This window comes from Zophobas morio, unplaced genomic scaffold, assembly GCF_036711695.1.
Source record: "Zophobas morio isolate AGI-343-1 ecotype UQ-CSIRO unplaced genomic scaffold, CSIRO_AGI_Zmor_V1 ptg000075l, whole genome shotgun sequence".
In the NCBI taxonomy this organism is placed as follows: Eukaryota; Metazoa; Arthropoda; class Insecta; order Coleoptera; family Tenebrionidae; genus Zophobas; species Zophobas morio.
In genome coordinates, this window is record NW_026972180.1 from 386085 (window position 1) to 398995 (window position 12911).

Sequence of the window (12911 nt, forward strand, 5' to 3'; positions counted from 1 at the left end):
TGTAGATATATATATATTCTGTATCGTAATTTATAATATTTACTGTTAAACTATTGTGTGAATTATATGTTTCTGTTGTGGTTATTACATATTTAAATTATTATCTTCTTCCTAGATATTGCATCTCTAGGTTAATTTTATTATTTTATCAAATAAAAAATGACCATTTTCGGGATATTTAAAAAAATATATTTCTGAACCGAAGTTTTCTGAAATCTTGGTCTGGGACGATCAGCACGTTGGTTTATTCTAATCAAGTCGTCGAAATGTATTTCTCACAGTCATTTCAGGATTTCTATTTTTGAATACCTCCCGGATGAACGCTTTGACCGTTTTTCGAATTTTCGAATTATTAAAAAAGAAAAATCCATTTTTGAACAAAATTTTTCGAAAATCTTAGTTCCAAATCATCAACACGATGTTTTGCCCAGAGTTTTTTGAGGTTTTTTTGGCAATTTTACAAAAATCTAAATTTTTAAAACCCCCATATGAATTTTTAACCGTTTTTTCGAGCACCCTTCGAGTATTACATTACATTTTCTTGTCCTAGAAGTTATTTTAAGCATCAAAAATTTTAACAATTTTTTCAGGAATCGATTGAATGAAAAATGATTTTTTTCGAAATATTGAAAAAAGTGTATTTTTAAATCGAATTTTTCGAAAATGTTGGTCCAGGTTCAGCAAAACGTTATGAATTTTTAGTAGATTTCGATCATAGAAGTGATTTTTGTCTTCAAAATTCCAACCATTTTTCCAGAATCTAGCAAATGGAAAATCATCATTTTCGAAATATTTAAAGAAATGCATTTTTAAACCGAATTTTTCGAAAATCTTTGGGACCATGAACACGTTATTTTATTCTAATAGACTCGTCGAAATGCATTATTTGAAAAATTGTCATACCGAATTTTTCGAAAATCTGAGTTTTTGGCAATTTTACAAAATCTATATTTTTCAAAAGTCGCTATGCGAATTTTTGACCGTTTTTCTAGCACCTTTCGAGTATTACTTCAGAAATTTTCTTGTAGATTTCGAGTTAATTTCTTCCAAAATTCTAACAATTTTTCCAGAATTGAAAAAATGCAAAATTTCTCGAAATATTTAAAAATTCCAAATCTAATTTGTCGAAAGTCCGAGACCATTTACATTCAATTAGTAGGCAATTCTTAAAAAATGTCTGCTAGAATCTACGAAAAGAAATGTTTAACAATAAATTCCATATTTAGTGACAAAAAAAGTACCTGTAAAGTGTATAACCAATCTTCAAGCAGCTTTCGAAGTGACAGGGTTTTAGTATTATGTATTACAAAAATACTTTTAAATGTTTACTTCCATAAAAACTGTTGTATTTGAATCAAATAACATCCATTTTAGGGATGTTGTTTTCCTGTGACGATCTATAAAACTTAGAAAGTTTGAGGAACAACGATTTAAAAAAATTGTATGTGACCTTTTACGTAAACGAACTTTACGATAACCTATAAGCACCATCAGTACAAATTATCCTGTTGAATCACAAGGAAATTTTGTAAACAATAAGTAAATGCTTGCTTTCTCTCCGAGTCGTGCATTATTTATCGCGGCAGCACATTTGCAACAATTAACGAGAAATTAATTCCATAAAATGTGAAAAGCACTCCTCTGAATCTCAATTCCTCGATTTCTTCGATTATAAAATTAAAAGCCACAAACTGCGCACAAATAAATGCACTTCCAACACTCTAATCTAAATTTGCCCGTACGAAATTTCCCGCCATAAATAACAATAAACAATCGATTTATTCGGCCTTAGGTTCCATTATATCACTCTTTATATCGCAATTTTTAATAACCATCCAGCGCACGCATCAATATCCCATCAAGGATAATCGTCGAGTAAATCAAAAAGCGTCCGTCTTCCTCAAAACAATCAGATGGAGATAAATGACGACCGTCCCATCAATTACGTCCCACAAAAAAGCACATTTTATCGGTTTTGTACATTGGCACTTCATTACCATGAAGGCCACTCATTAATTTCATGAAACCGCAAGGCTAAATAGATAACGGGCACGAATCCTGCTGATCCTCGACGTACGGTCGAACAATCGACCAGGACTAGCAGCAGCTGGTCACACACGTGCCATCTATTCACCTGATTTCTGTGGGAATCGAGTCGTTTCCTATTTCTATGTATTATACATATTCAGTTTCGTGTTTGTTTATCGACTCCGGATACATCGAGGACTTGAATATCCATCCAAGAGTGGTGCTGCAGCAGGAACGGAAGGATCGAGAGCTATGACACAAATGCTATATTTACTCAAAGTAGTAGACAAAACACTTGAAATGCGAAACACAATAGAAAAAATGCAGAAATATCTGCGTGAGGAGGTCGACGAACCCTCGGACTAAGTTTAAAGATTTGTTAATGTTGCCAAAGCGAGACATGTTCGGGTTTTTCTCTTTTTTATTGTGGCAGGCGACATATTGACGAACCGCAAGATGGTGCGGCGAGGACTGAACAGAACCGAGTTTTATTTTAAAAATGTTGTGAGTTATATCATGACAATCGGCGGGTCAAAATAACGTTGCGGACACTCGAGATAAAGCTCCTAAAAATTAGAACGTTTAATTTTGTACTGAGGTTGGATGAAAATGTTTAAGCACAAATAGAACGGCTGTAGCAAGGTGTCGTCGGTTTTGTCGGTGTTGTCGGTACTTACATAACTGAAATGTAGGCACTTTGTTCGTTATCTTTTGCCGACTACATTGGTTTTTTTTATTAGAAAGCTAGTGAAACAAGCGAGTAAAAAATCATTAGTTACTTCATCGCATCACGAAGTTACAACGCATGCACCTACACGGGATAATTACTCTTACAATACTTCGTTTAATGTAAACACTGCCAACACTTCGTGTCAAATCAGTCATATTCGAAGCGAACTTCTTTTTCTAAATTCATTAATCTACCATACTTTAAACACCAATCCTCCGCCACTCGCTATGATTCGAAAGCATTAATTATGTTACAAAATCACACTGTGTTAATTTGTCTATATTTGGCCTGGAGTGCAATTCTCCTCCGCCCATGATCGGAAGCAGATTAACAACGCCAAGGCTATGCCTGCATTTCTAGTGAGTTCATTTGAAAATGTTCCGATCTACATTATTCAGCAAGGACATGTATGTCAATTCCTACACGTGCAGTGTAATACTAGTAATAAATCACTGGGATGTATGTTCTTGACATTTGATAAAAAAAAATGTAGATAATAGTAACCCTGTAAGAAATAAAAAACCCATGCCACATTCGAAGGTGTGCGATTTTCGCGTTACAAGTCCGAAGGCGAACAAAAACATAAAATTCGTAAAGCAAATTTTACAACTTTTTCTAAGATCTACAAACCGAACTTTTTGAAATGTTATCACCATACTGACATTGATTTATTTTATTTTTTTATTTTTATTGCATTAATAACTTGCTGCAGAATAACTTGAAATTTTACTTTCTATTCTTACAAACTACCTAATTATACTTACGATGACCTCAGTTGTCTCTCTTAAGTTCCTTGTAAGTTTTTAAAATGATAACCACATATACCACGTGTTCATTGCATTGATTTAAGGATTACAAAACTACAATTAAAAAAAATATGCGTTCAGTCCCTTCACAAAATTAATGACGTCAGTGGAAAAAATGTATTTTATCAAATCTGAAAAAAATATTGGAACTTGCGAAGAACTGACGCCGAAATTAACTTCTAAAAGCCGAAATCTGCAAGAAAATGTCTTAAGTAATATTCAAAGTAAATGCAGTGTAGATATTTGTTTTGTAAACAGTGTCGTACGATCGAAAATAAAGTGAATCAGAGTTGACTGTGAGCTAAAGCTTATATTCACATTGGTTTACGTCATATTGAGGGCAGTAGGGCAAAGCTTGATGGGCAGAGCCAACTCTAACCCTTTTTATTTTCAATCGCACTGTAGTAGTTAGCAAATTAAAATTTTGGAACCAGAAGAAAAAATATTTGACGTGCGTTTGGACTATAAAATGCCGGTTAGAACAATTTTCTTGTTTGTCATTGCTCTTAGTTTCATTTTGAGCAATTATTTACAAAATGAAACTGACGAAACAACATATTAAATGTACAATTAAGATCAAATTAGTAATGTTTCGTTTTTAATTGCACATTCAAAGGTAGAGTCTCACAGGCCGTTGTAATTACGCCGTAATTATGTTTCGCAATTATCGAGTTAATTGCGCTGAATGACACAAAAGAAAAACACACAATACCAAAATTATCACAGAATGTGTATCCAAAATGATTAATATTCGATAAAAAAAGAATGTAACAATAAGAAAACCGTGTTAAAATTTTCGCTCGAATTTGTTTCTTCAAAATTCGTATGAATCGCATGGGACTAATTTTAAGGGCGCATGTTTTTTGATGATGAATTCGACAATGGAATTACCATTTCAATTTCAGCGTTTGAAAACAATTGAAACGTGTCAAGGTTTAAATGTAATTGTCCGAATTGTCCCAAGAATTACGTCACATTTTTATCATGTATTTCGACCGAAATGGTCGTTTTTTCGTAGTTGCGCGAAATAAGCGCTCCACGTTTTCTCGAAACAAGCGCACCACCATCCAGATGCTTTTCGCAGTTTTATTAATAGATCAAGACAAAATTAACACCCGCGGAGGCTCCGCTATATAAATTCCGATAAAGCCCGCATCGAGGAGCCCCATTTCACGAATTTCTACGTCTACGAGATAAAGGAGAAGATCCGGAATGTTTTGGTGGTGCCCGAAACTTTCTTCACAGGTCAACAATCTGGTCGCATTCTTGGTCCTCACCGAAGATATTCCGAAGCGATTATTTCCTCGAGGCCGCTTCCAAGGAAAAAAAACTAATTCAGTCGAGTGCGTTGTTAATAAATGCATCTTACGTATTTTAATGAGTGTATCGAACAATAGACCGTAAAGTTGAATGACCAACGTTGCGTTGGTAACCCTATACATAAATAACACCGAATTTGTTTAAGTAAATGTAATCTTACCAAACAGAAAAATGTTCGGAGCAACAACCCATTGCGTAAGATTGTTGATAAATACGTAGACTTCTCGATTGCAGTTCTATTTATATGAAGATGGAGCATCTGGAGGGCGACTTGGTACCGCGTCGCAGGATTCGGGTTTTATTAATTCCTGCGTAATTCGATTACCCTCGCCTAATCGCGTTATGAAATCGAATCGACGAAGTGCTTAGGAGGTCAGTTGTTTGTTTTCCTAGATTATGGGGAAAATTTATGTCGGTGCTGTTTGAGGAAGTAGTTTCTTGTTGACTGTTCATTTTGACCACAAATTGGGTTGATGTGTGGATTTCATTTTTTTTTTCTTGTTTGTTTCAGGTAAGATCGGAGGCTGCGTCCGTCTAGCTCTAGTCTAGTCTTATGTAAGTTAAGTTTATTTAAAAAAAAGTCGTCTGTGACCCAAATTAATTGATTACCGTACACTTCTTAATTGCTTTTTTATGAAGGAGACTAACGATTTAGAGTGATCGAAGCTGCATTTAAAGATTTCGTAGCAGTTTGGGCAATCATTTGTATTGAAGCGGTCTATTTTGACTTGTTTAGGCGGTTTCTGACAAAGTTTGTATTGTTTGTTGCGTTGTGGAAAGTACCCGGAGTTCTATTGTTAACAATTTTAGGTTAAAGTAATTACTCAATTGTGGATGTGGTACGAAACTCTTCTAGTTTCAAAACAATCTTAAGAAACTGTGTGGGTATAAAATTATGTTTTCTACTTTTATTTACTGGATAAAATCAGGTAATAAGGAATAGTCTGCATTTTTTGTTGGATCTTCCCCAACTTTGGGCAACTTTTCCAAAAGCTCTACTTTTCAGTATATTTTTTTCGTGGCGACATTAAAGAATTTACTAAAGAGATTTTTTTGCAAATTTTGACTTCCTGAAGTTTCTTATTTCCGACTTCATAACTTATAAAATGTTTAATTAAAAAGAAAAAAAAATAGTAATAATTTCAATCAATCAAGTCCACTCTTTTCCAAAAGTTCAATTTTCCAACATCCTCGAGCATGAAAGTTTTGACCTTTTTTGGAGCACCTTCCAGGAGTTGTTTTGCCTATATTCCTTTAAAAATTGTTACATTTTCTCAGAGTGAGAATTTTTACAATGTTTTTTAAATTAGACTTTCAAGTCGAATGTTTCGAAATTTCTGATCTATGTCCGCTAAAATGCTATATTTTTTAAATCAATCCGTCGTGACCTATATTTCAAAATATTTTCTAGATTTGTAGATAACCTTCACCTTCAAAAAAACCCTAAAGAGTTTTTTTTTGTACATTTTGACTTCCTGAAACTTTTTTTTTTCAACAATTATATGACCCATTTTTAATATTTTTTTTAAATTCCTGATCTTTGTACATAAATACGTCATGTTTTTGGATTTTTTTGTAGATTTTTAGGCAGCTTTTCCAGGAGGTCAATTTTTCAGTATGCAATTTCTTTTGTAGATTTTGGTTTCCCGAAACTTTAATTTCGACTTCATATCTTTGAAAAAATTTAAAGTGTTTCCAGTATCGCCAACATGAAGTATCACAATTTTTACAATTTTTTTAGAAATTGAACTTTCAAGTCGAATATTTCGATATTCCTGATCCTTGTCCATAAAGACGCCAAGTTTTTGAAATCAGTTCGTCCAGATCGATATTCCAGAACTTGTTTGTCATTTCGAAGCAATTTTTTAACAACTTTAATTTTCCAATATGAAATTTTTGACTATTTCTTAAGCACTTTAAAAAAATCATTACCAAAGAAATTTATTGTGGAATTAGACTTCTCGAACCTTTTTATTCTCAACTCATATCTTAAAAAAATACGATGTTTCCAGAATCGCCTATATGAAATACACTAATTTTTAATATTTTTCAAAAATAGGAATTCCTAATCGAATATTTCGAAATTCTTTATCCTTGTCCATAAACACGCCATGTTTTAGGAATCAGCTTGTCGAAATCTAAATTCCAGACTTTTCTATGGATTTTCAGCCAACTTTTCCAAAGCAAATTTGTCATATCGATTTGTTGTAACTTCAAAGTCAATTTCTAGTGCTGGATGAGCATCATCTTCGCTGGTTAAAGGACATTTTGACTTTTCCACTGGACACTGAAATTTGTGAAATATTTGTACAAGATTGTAAAAATCAGCAAAGTTGTTGATTAATTCACTAATATTAGAGTCTCTGAGTTTAATTACATTGTCACTGTGAGTCTCATGTAAATTGCTTAGTAGATCAAGGAGATGTTCAATAACGTCTAGTTTTATAGACACAGGTATATAAATCGCAAATACAATAAGCTGTTCGACGAAGAAAGACCTATTTTAACACCAATAATGTTTATATTGGATAGATCTACTTCAGAATACCTAAAATGATTTCGTGTAGCTCAAAAAACTCCATTCTCTCGTACAGCAGCAGTAACAGCATAATTTGTATCTTGTTTGTAACCCAACATAGGGAGGTAAACGGTCGCAAAATTGTATTTTCTAACCTTACATATTAAAAGCAACTTTACCTAAGTTCTGAACTTTTATCGTTAAATGAATTATAATTGTGAAGAGTTTTCACCGACATCGTTCGACGATCTTAACTGTCACGTTGATGATAAAACACAAATTTTGTATCACCAGTATATTCTACGTACAAGAAAAAATCAATGCGTGCTTGAGGATTTTCTATGCCGTCGCAAATTGCCCCTTTTTTAGCGTAATACTCCGTGATTGCTGCCGCAGAAAAACCCAACTGGGTTACGGCAAGAACCACCACGTTCTATCTAATAAGTAGTGCATTTTCGAAAAACTCCTTGTAGCTTTTTGCGCTGACTACAATGTTTATGTTTTTTGCTTTATCTATGATTACCACCGCCACCACAGTCTGTGAATAAGTATGCCAGCGCGTTTTCCACGCACGAGTCCTTCGTCGCAACACTCGAAAAAGCGACTTTTTGCTCTCGTCGCGTTGTTGCAGCAATTGTTTACGTTACTTTCGACGTCCTTTGTCAAAACCCGCCGCTTTCTTTTCCCAATCGAGGAGCGTTTCCTCTCCGTAATAACAACGACCCAACCGCCTCTTTCCCCACAAAAAATTGCCGTGAAACGTTGCGTTACGCTCGACCAAAATTTCGGAAGACCGGACAAAAACGGAGATCTCACGTAAACTTGCACAAGCGAGTGAAAATCACCTCTTCCAGTTTTTCTCGTAATTACTGCGTCACCGTGGACTTTCTAAAAAGCTGCGGCGGTTTCAAAATTCGGTGTCGTAACTGAGTTATCGGGAATGGCCCTGGTCACTTCCTGCAGCAAGCAGGAACTGGGCTCCCGGTCGGGAAAATTCCTGCAGTCCTGCGACTCCTGCGGCGTGCGTCCCGGCGTCCGTCTTCCTGCCGCTGCGTGTTCTTTTGTTCCTCAAATGTCATGGGTGTGCGCTCGTGTTAACTTTCGCGAGCGGTCGACGACCTCCGGCCCACTTCTTACTCAGTCAGTAAACCGGCGGCTGGCAACCGGCGCCATCTTGCCACACATCCATGCTTGGTCGGACACACGGTATATGATGGTGTTTAACCTTCGACGAACGGTACCGGCCGAATTGCTGGCCGGCCCACGGATTGGGAGAAGCGCCATGGCGGTGTGGACGCTCACCATGAGGAAATCGATGGCGGATGGACGGATTGACGGGTCGTGACTCACGGGTGATGGCAGGTTCGGGACCATGGAATGGAAAGGAGTCTGGCGAAAAATTCCGCCGAGAGAAACCGATGGCCCCGATTGAGATGTTTAAGCGATTTTTGAGGCGTCCGTCCGGAAAATAAGTTTCAAAAGTATGATGACTGGGTTAGTGCGTCCGGTACGACCGAACTTGTCTTCATTCGTAAAATAGCACTTTCCGAAATAGTAACGTACGTAACTACCTTGGAGTTTGGACTCGAAGTCAAATGGAACGAAATACAAATGAAACTGATTTGGATCTGAAAATGTATAGTCAAAACTATTGCTTGCTTTTGTGACATTTGTTATTAACACTGATGACAAGAATGTCTTCAGGAGATTTCCCTCGTACCATACGTAAATGAGTATATTGTGAAGTGCGAGTCAAAGTCATAGAAAAAATATAGTGTACAACTCGCACGGAATGTGCATTTCCCCGTATTATATGCAGGCTTAAAGATCATGCCGTGCTTGTTCTGGAATGTGCTACTGGTTTCAAGTAAAAGAGTTGTTTCCTAGAGATAATTTGATAAAACATTTCGACATACAATAATCTTTTGAAATAAATGACAAAATCGGTCAATTAATTTTTCATTAAAAGCATAATCAGTGTTTTCGATCTACATACGTCTAAAGATTATATTGCTTTATCAAAAACAGTGTAAATAAAAATTGAGACATAGATCAAAATCCCCAGAAAAACAATTACATATTTTGTATTGCTTAGTAGACACCTTAAATTTTTTCGTCTATGTGATGATCGTTTGTTGATTTAGCGGTGAATCTTTCCTCGTCCCTAAAGTACAGTCGAATAAAATGCTTTTCAAAAAATCTTAAAACTGTTAAAATCGACAAAATTAAAAACAAAAATTTAAATCCGAAAAATCGGAGTATCAAAAAATCAAAAAATCGACCAATTGAAAAGTTCTCAAAACCGAAAAGTCGAAAAATTTCAAAAATCGAAAAACGGAATTCCCCAAAAGCCGAAAAGATCAAAACATCAAAAAATCGTAAAATCGAAAAATTGAAAAATCGGAAAGTCGAAGAACTGAAACTGAAAAATTCGAAAACTGAAACATTGACGAAAAATTAGGAACTCGAAATTATGAAAAATCGAAACTTTCAAAATTGGAAAATCGAGAAATCAAAAAGTCGAAAAACCGTGAAATCAAAACATCGGAAAATTAAAAAACTGAAACATTGGAACATCGAAAAATCGAGAGTGCGAAAAATTGAGAAATCGAAATAGGCCAAAATCGAAAAATCAAGAAGGCAAAAATTGAAACATTGAGAAGTCGAGAAATCGAAAAATGTGAAAATCAAAAAACCGATTTTTCGATAAATTGAGAAATCGGAAAATTGGAAATTTAGAAACGTCAAAAATCGAGAAATTGAAAATTTCAATACATAATCGAGAAATTGAGGAACTAAAAAATGAAAAATTCGCAACATTGAAATACCGAAAAATTGAGTAACGAATAATTGAAAATCGAGAAATGGAAAAATGAAAAAACTGAAAAATCTTATTAAAGCCGAAAATTCGAAAAATAGTTATACACACATATCTACAATTTTGATTTTTTTTTCCAAAAATTCACCACGGATTCATAAACTATGAGTGCATGTAACTATGTTACTTTTTAACATTTAAATAACATTCGACAAAATTGTAAGATGACATCATCAATTTCTGAGGGAGCATGAATGGATAAATTTTTATTAAACATTTACCATGCTTCCTATAAACTTAGGGTTTCAAAGCACTTGATACAATTTTGTTTTTTTTTTTCAAAAATCTGGATGTCAAAGTAAAAATTCAACGCGGATTTATTAACCACAAGTGCAGGAGCACGTTATTTTATAAAAAAAAAACCTGCAGATTTTACTAAACGGAACCAAATAATTTTTTAAACTTAACTATTGTCTTAAACTACAGTGGAACCTTTTTCTTGTATTGACTTCCAATATCTAATGAACGACTGGCAACCAATCATTCCAGGAAATTGTTTTTAGTTTTGTTTACTAAAAATCGGATTTTCACTACATTTAATCAAACATGTAAACGTGAAAATATTTGCTCAATAAATATTTGCATTGTTAAAAATATGCAAACGTTATCACTAGAACATCGTTTGTAAACTAAATTTCTAAACAAGTGACGATTTTTTACATTTGCTCGTGTTTGCTTCGAAGAAGTCATAGCTTGGAAAGTTGAAATTGTGTCCTGTTCTTGGTTGTTGCAGAATATTATTTTAAATCGATAATAGGGATGTTCTAAATTTAACTAAGACTGCATCGAACATGGTTTTGATAGTAATCTTTAAATTATTTGAATTAGGTTCTCTATCTCAAGTACCAGTACTTGTTTCTCAAGAGTCCGCTCTGAGACCACTGCTAGTTTTTAGATTTATAAGTCGTACCACATAAAAAAAATCAGTTGAAAGAATGTTGGGATCGATCCCAGCTTGTTTTAAAACTTTTCAAACAAAAATGTTAAATAGCACATCCAATGCCAGAATGATCCAATATTTTGTGCGAGAAGTTGAAACAATAGTTAAAATATTGGACGTTTTATGAAAATGTCGAAGCTCGGTTAGTATATTGTTGTTCAAATCGGTTTTCATGATGACGATAACGAGACGGATTATTTCGAAACTCGGATCACATTTATCGGAAATGTCGCTCGTCTCGTTAAAATATTATTGATTTTCAACAAAAAAAGCCAGCGTCATCTAAGAAACATTTCATTAGCTCATCGCTCGCGAACGAGCTGTCGTCAACCATCATCCTTCTCGGAAAACTTCAGCACAAATCCCCGTCTTATCAGTCAAACTTAGCTCGTCTCCAACTTTTCGACAAAGGAAGCGATAAGAGATTAGATCCTCCTGGAAACAGAGTCTTAATTGCCGTCCAGTCTCGCGCTCTTCGAACAAATCCGTCCAAAAATCGTACGATAATTAAGAAAATGTCAACGACTGATAACGACGATAAAAAAAGATCAAATATTTGTTATTACAATTATACGTTTTAAATAATTATGCTCGAGAAGAGAAAAACAATTAAATCTCAAGAACTCAGTGCCGCGCTCACACCGCCGTACAAGATGCGGGTTGACAGCTGGTAAGTCTTAAAATTTTGGCAACGTCGCAAAGTGGCCGTAAAACCGTTTAATGACTACAGAAAGAGATTTTTTACGGTTTTGTTTGCTAAAACACATTTCGGCGTCTTTAAATATCTTTCATGTTCGCCATTTCGTCGATTTGGACAAATTCGTTACGCCATACAGTGGTTACGTAATCGGTTCCTAAGTCAAAAAGCTTGTCGGAATAATGGAAATAAAAGAAAGAAATAATTGCGGGTTCTAGTTGCACGCTCTGTTCGTTTTGCCATACACCATTAATTATCGTGTGTTGAGTTTTTGCATCGTCGCTTTTTTGACATTTTCTTCGAGCAATTTTGGTTTTTGTCGATAATCGTTCGGGGGCAAAGAATAATGGACCATAAATCAGAGGTTCAACGGCTATCAGTTTATTCACACCATTGTAAACAGTCATTAGACCAAATACAACCTTTTAATTCACTACGTTGAAATTTTGATTTTGTTTGTTCCTAGAAGTGTCGTGTTTATCGTAGGATTAAGCCTTTTATTGCGAACTACATCACGTCTGGGAAAGTAGTCACCATTAAATTGATAAAGCAGTGTAATGACTTATCTAAGAAAATAAAGATTTCGTTTTGCTATTTGTTGTTGTCTCGCTTTGTGTCTTGACTCATTGCATTTCGCACCTCGATCGAATAGCAAAATCTGCCGAGTCACCTTATTTAAGGAAACAACACCCACCGTTTTTATACACTTTTTTATTTTTGCGAGTTAATTTGACTAATTCGAATATTTCTTTGAAATGAGAGCATCTGTGCGTTTTTTGCATCATCATTCAAAAGAATGAAGCGTTTTCGGTTGGTGACCACTGGAGCTTTGTGGCGAGGTTTTTGCGAGGAGCGTTTAAGTCAAACTAGTATCATTATCAGTAGATTTAGTATTGTAATACTTTGGAAGTGTTTTGCGAATTTATTTACTGTCTGGCAAGCGACTATTCAGGGTAGGAGATTAATGGGACGCGCTATTTGAGACCGAACCTAT

The 12911-nt window shown here is 34.9% G+C and overlaps 1 protein-coding gene across 3 annotated transcripts in view; it reads left to right on the forward strand.

Moving 5' to 3' along the window:
• The window catches only part of LOC135143753 (uncharacterized), a 108327-nt gene that overhangs the window by 63318 nt on the left and 32098 nt on the right, over positions 1-12911 (forward strand). The window contains exon 2 of one of the 3 annotated variants that reach the window (XM_064075681.1): positions 5396-5439. The exons of 1 other annotated variant lie outside the window; for it this stretch is intronic. In XM_064075681.1, coding sequence (XP_063931751.1) covers positions 5438-5439 — 2 coding nt within the window. In that variant the 5' untranslated portion in view covers positions 5396-5437. Of the gene's footprint in view, positions 1-5395; positions 5440-11715; positions 11891-12911 lie in introns of those variants that run through there. One more of the 3 variants, XM_064075680.1, reaches the window with a different exon arrangement.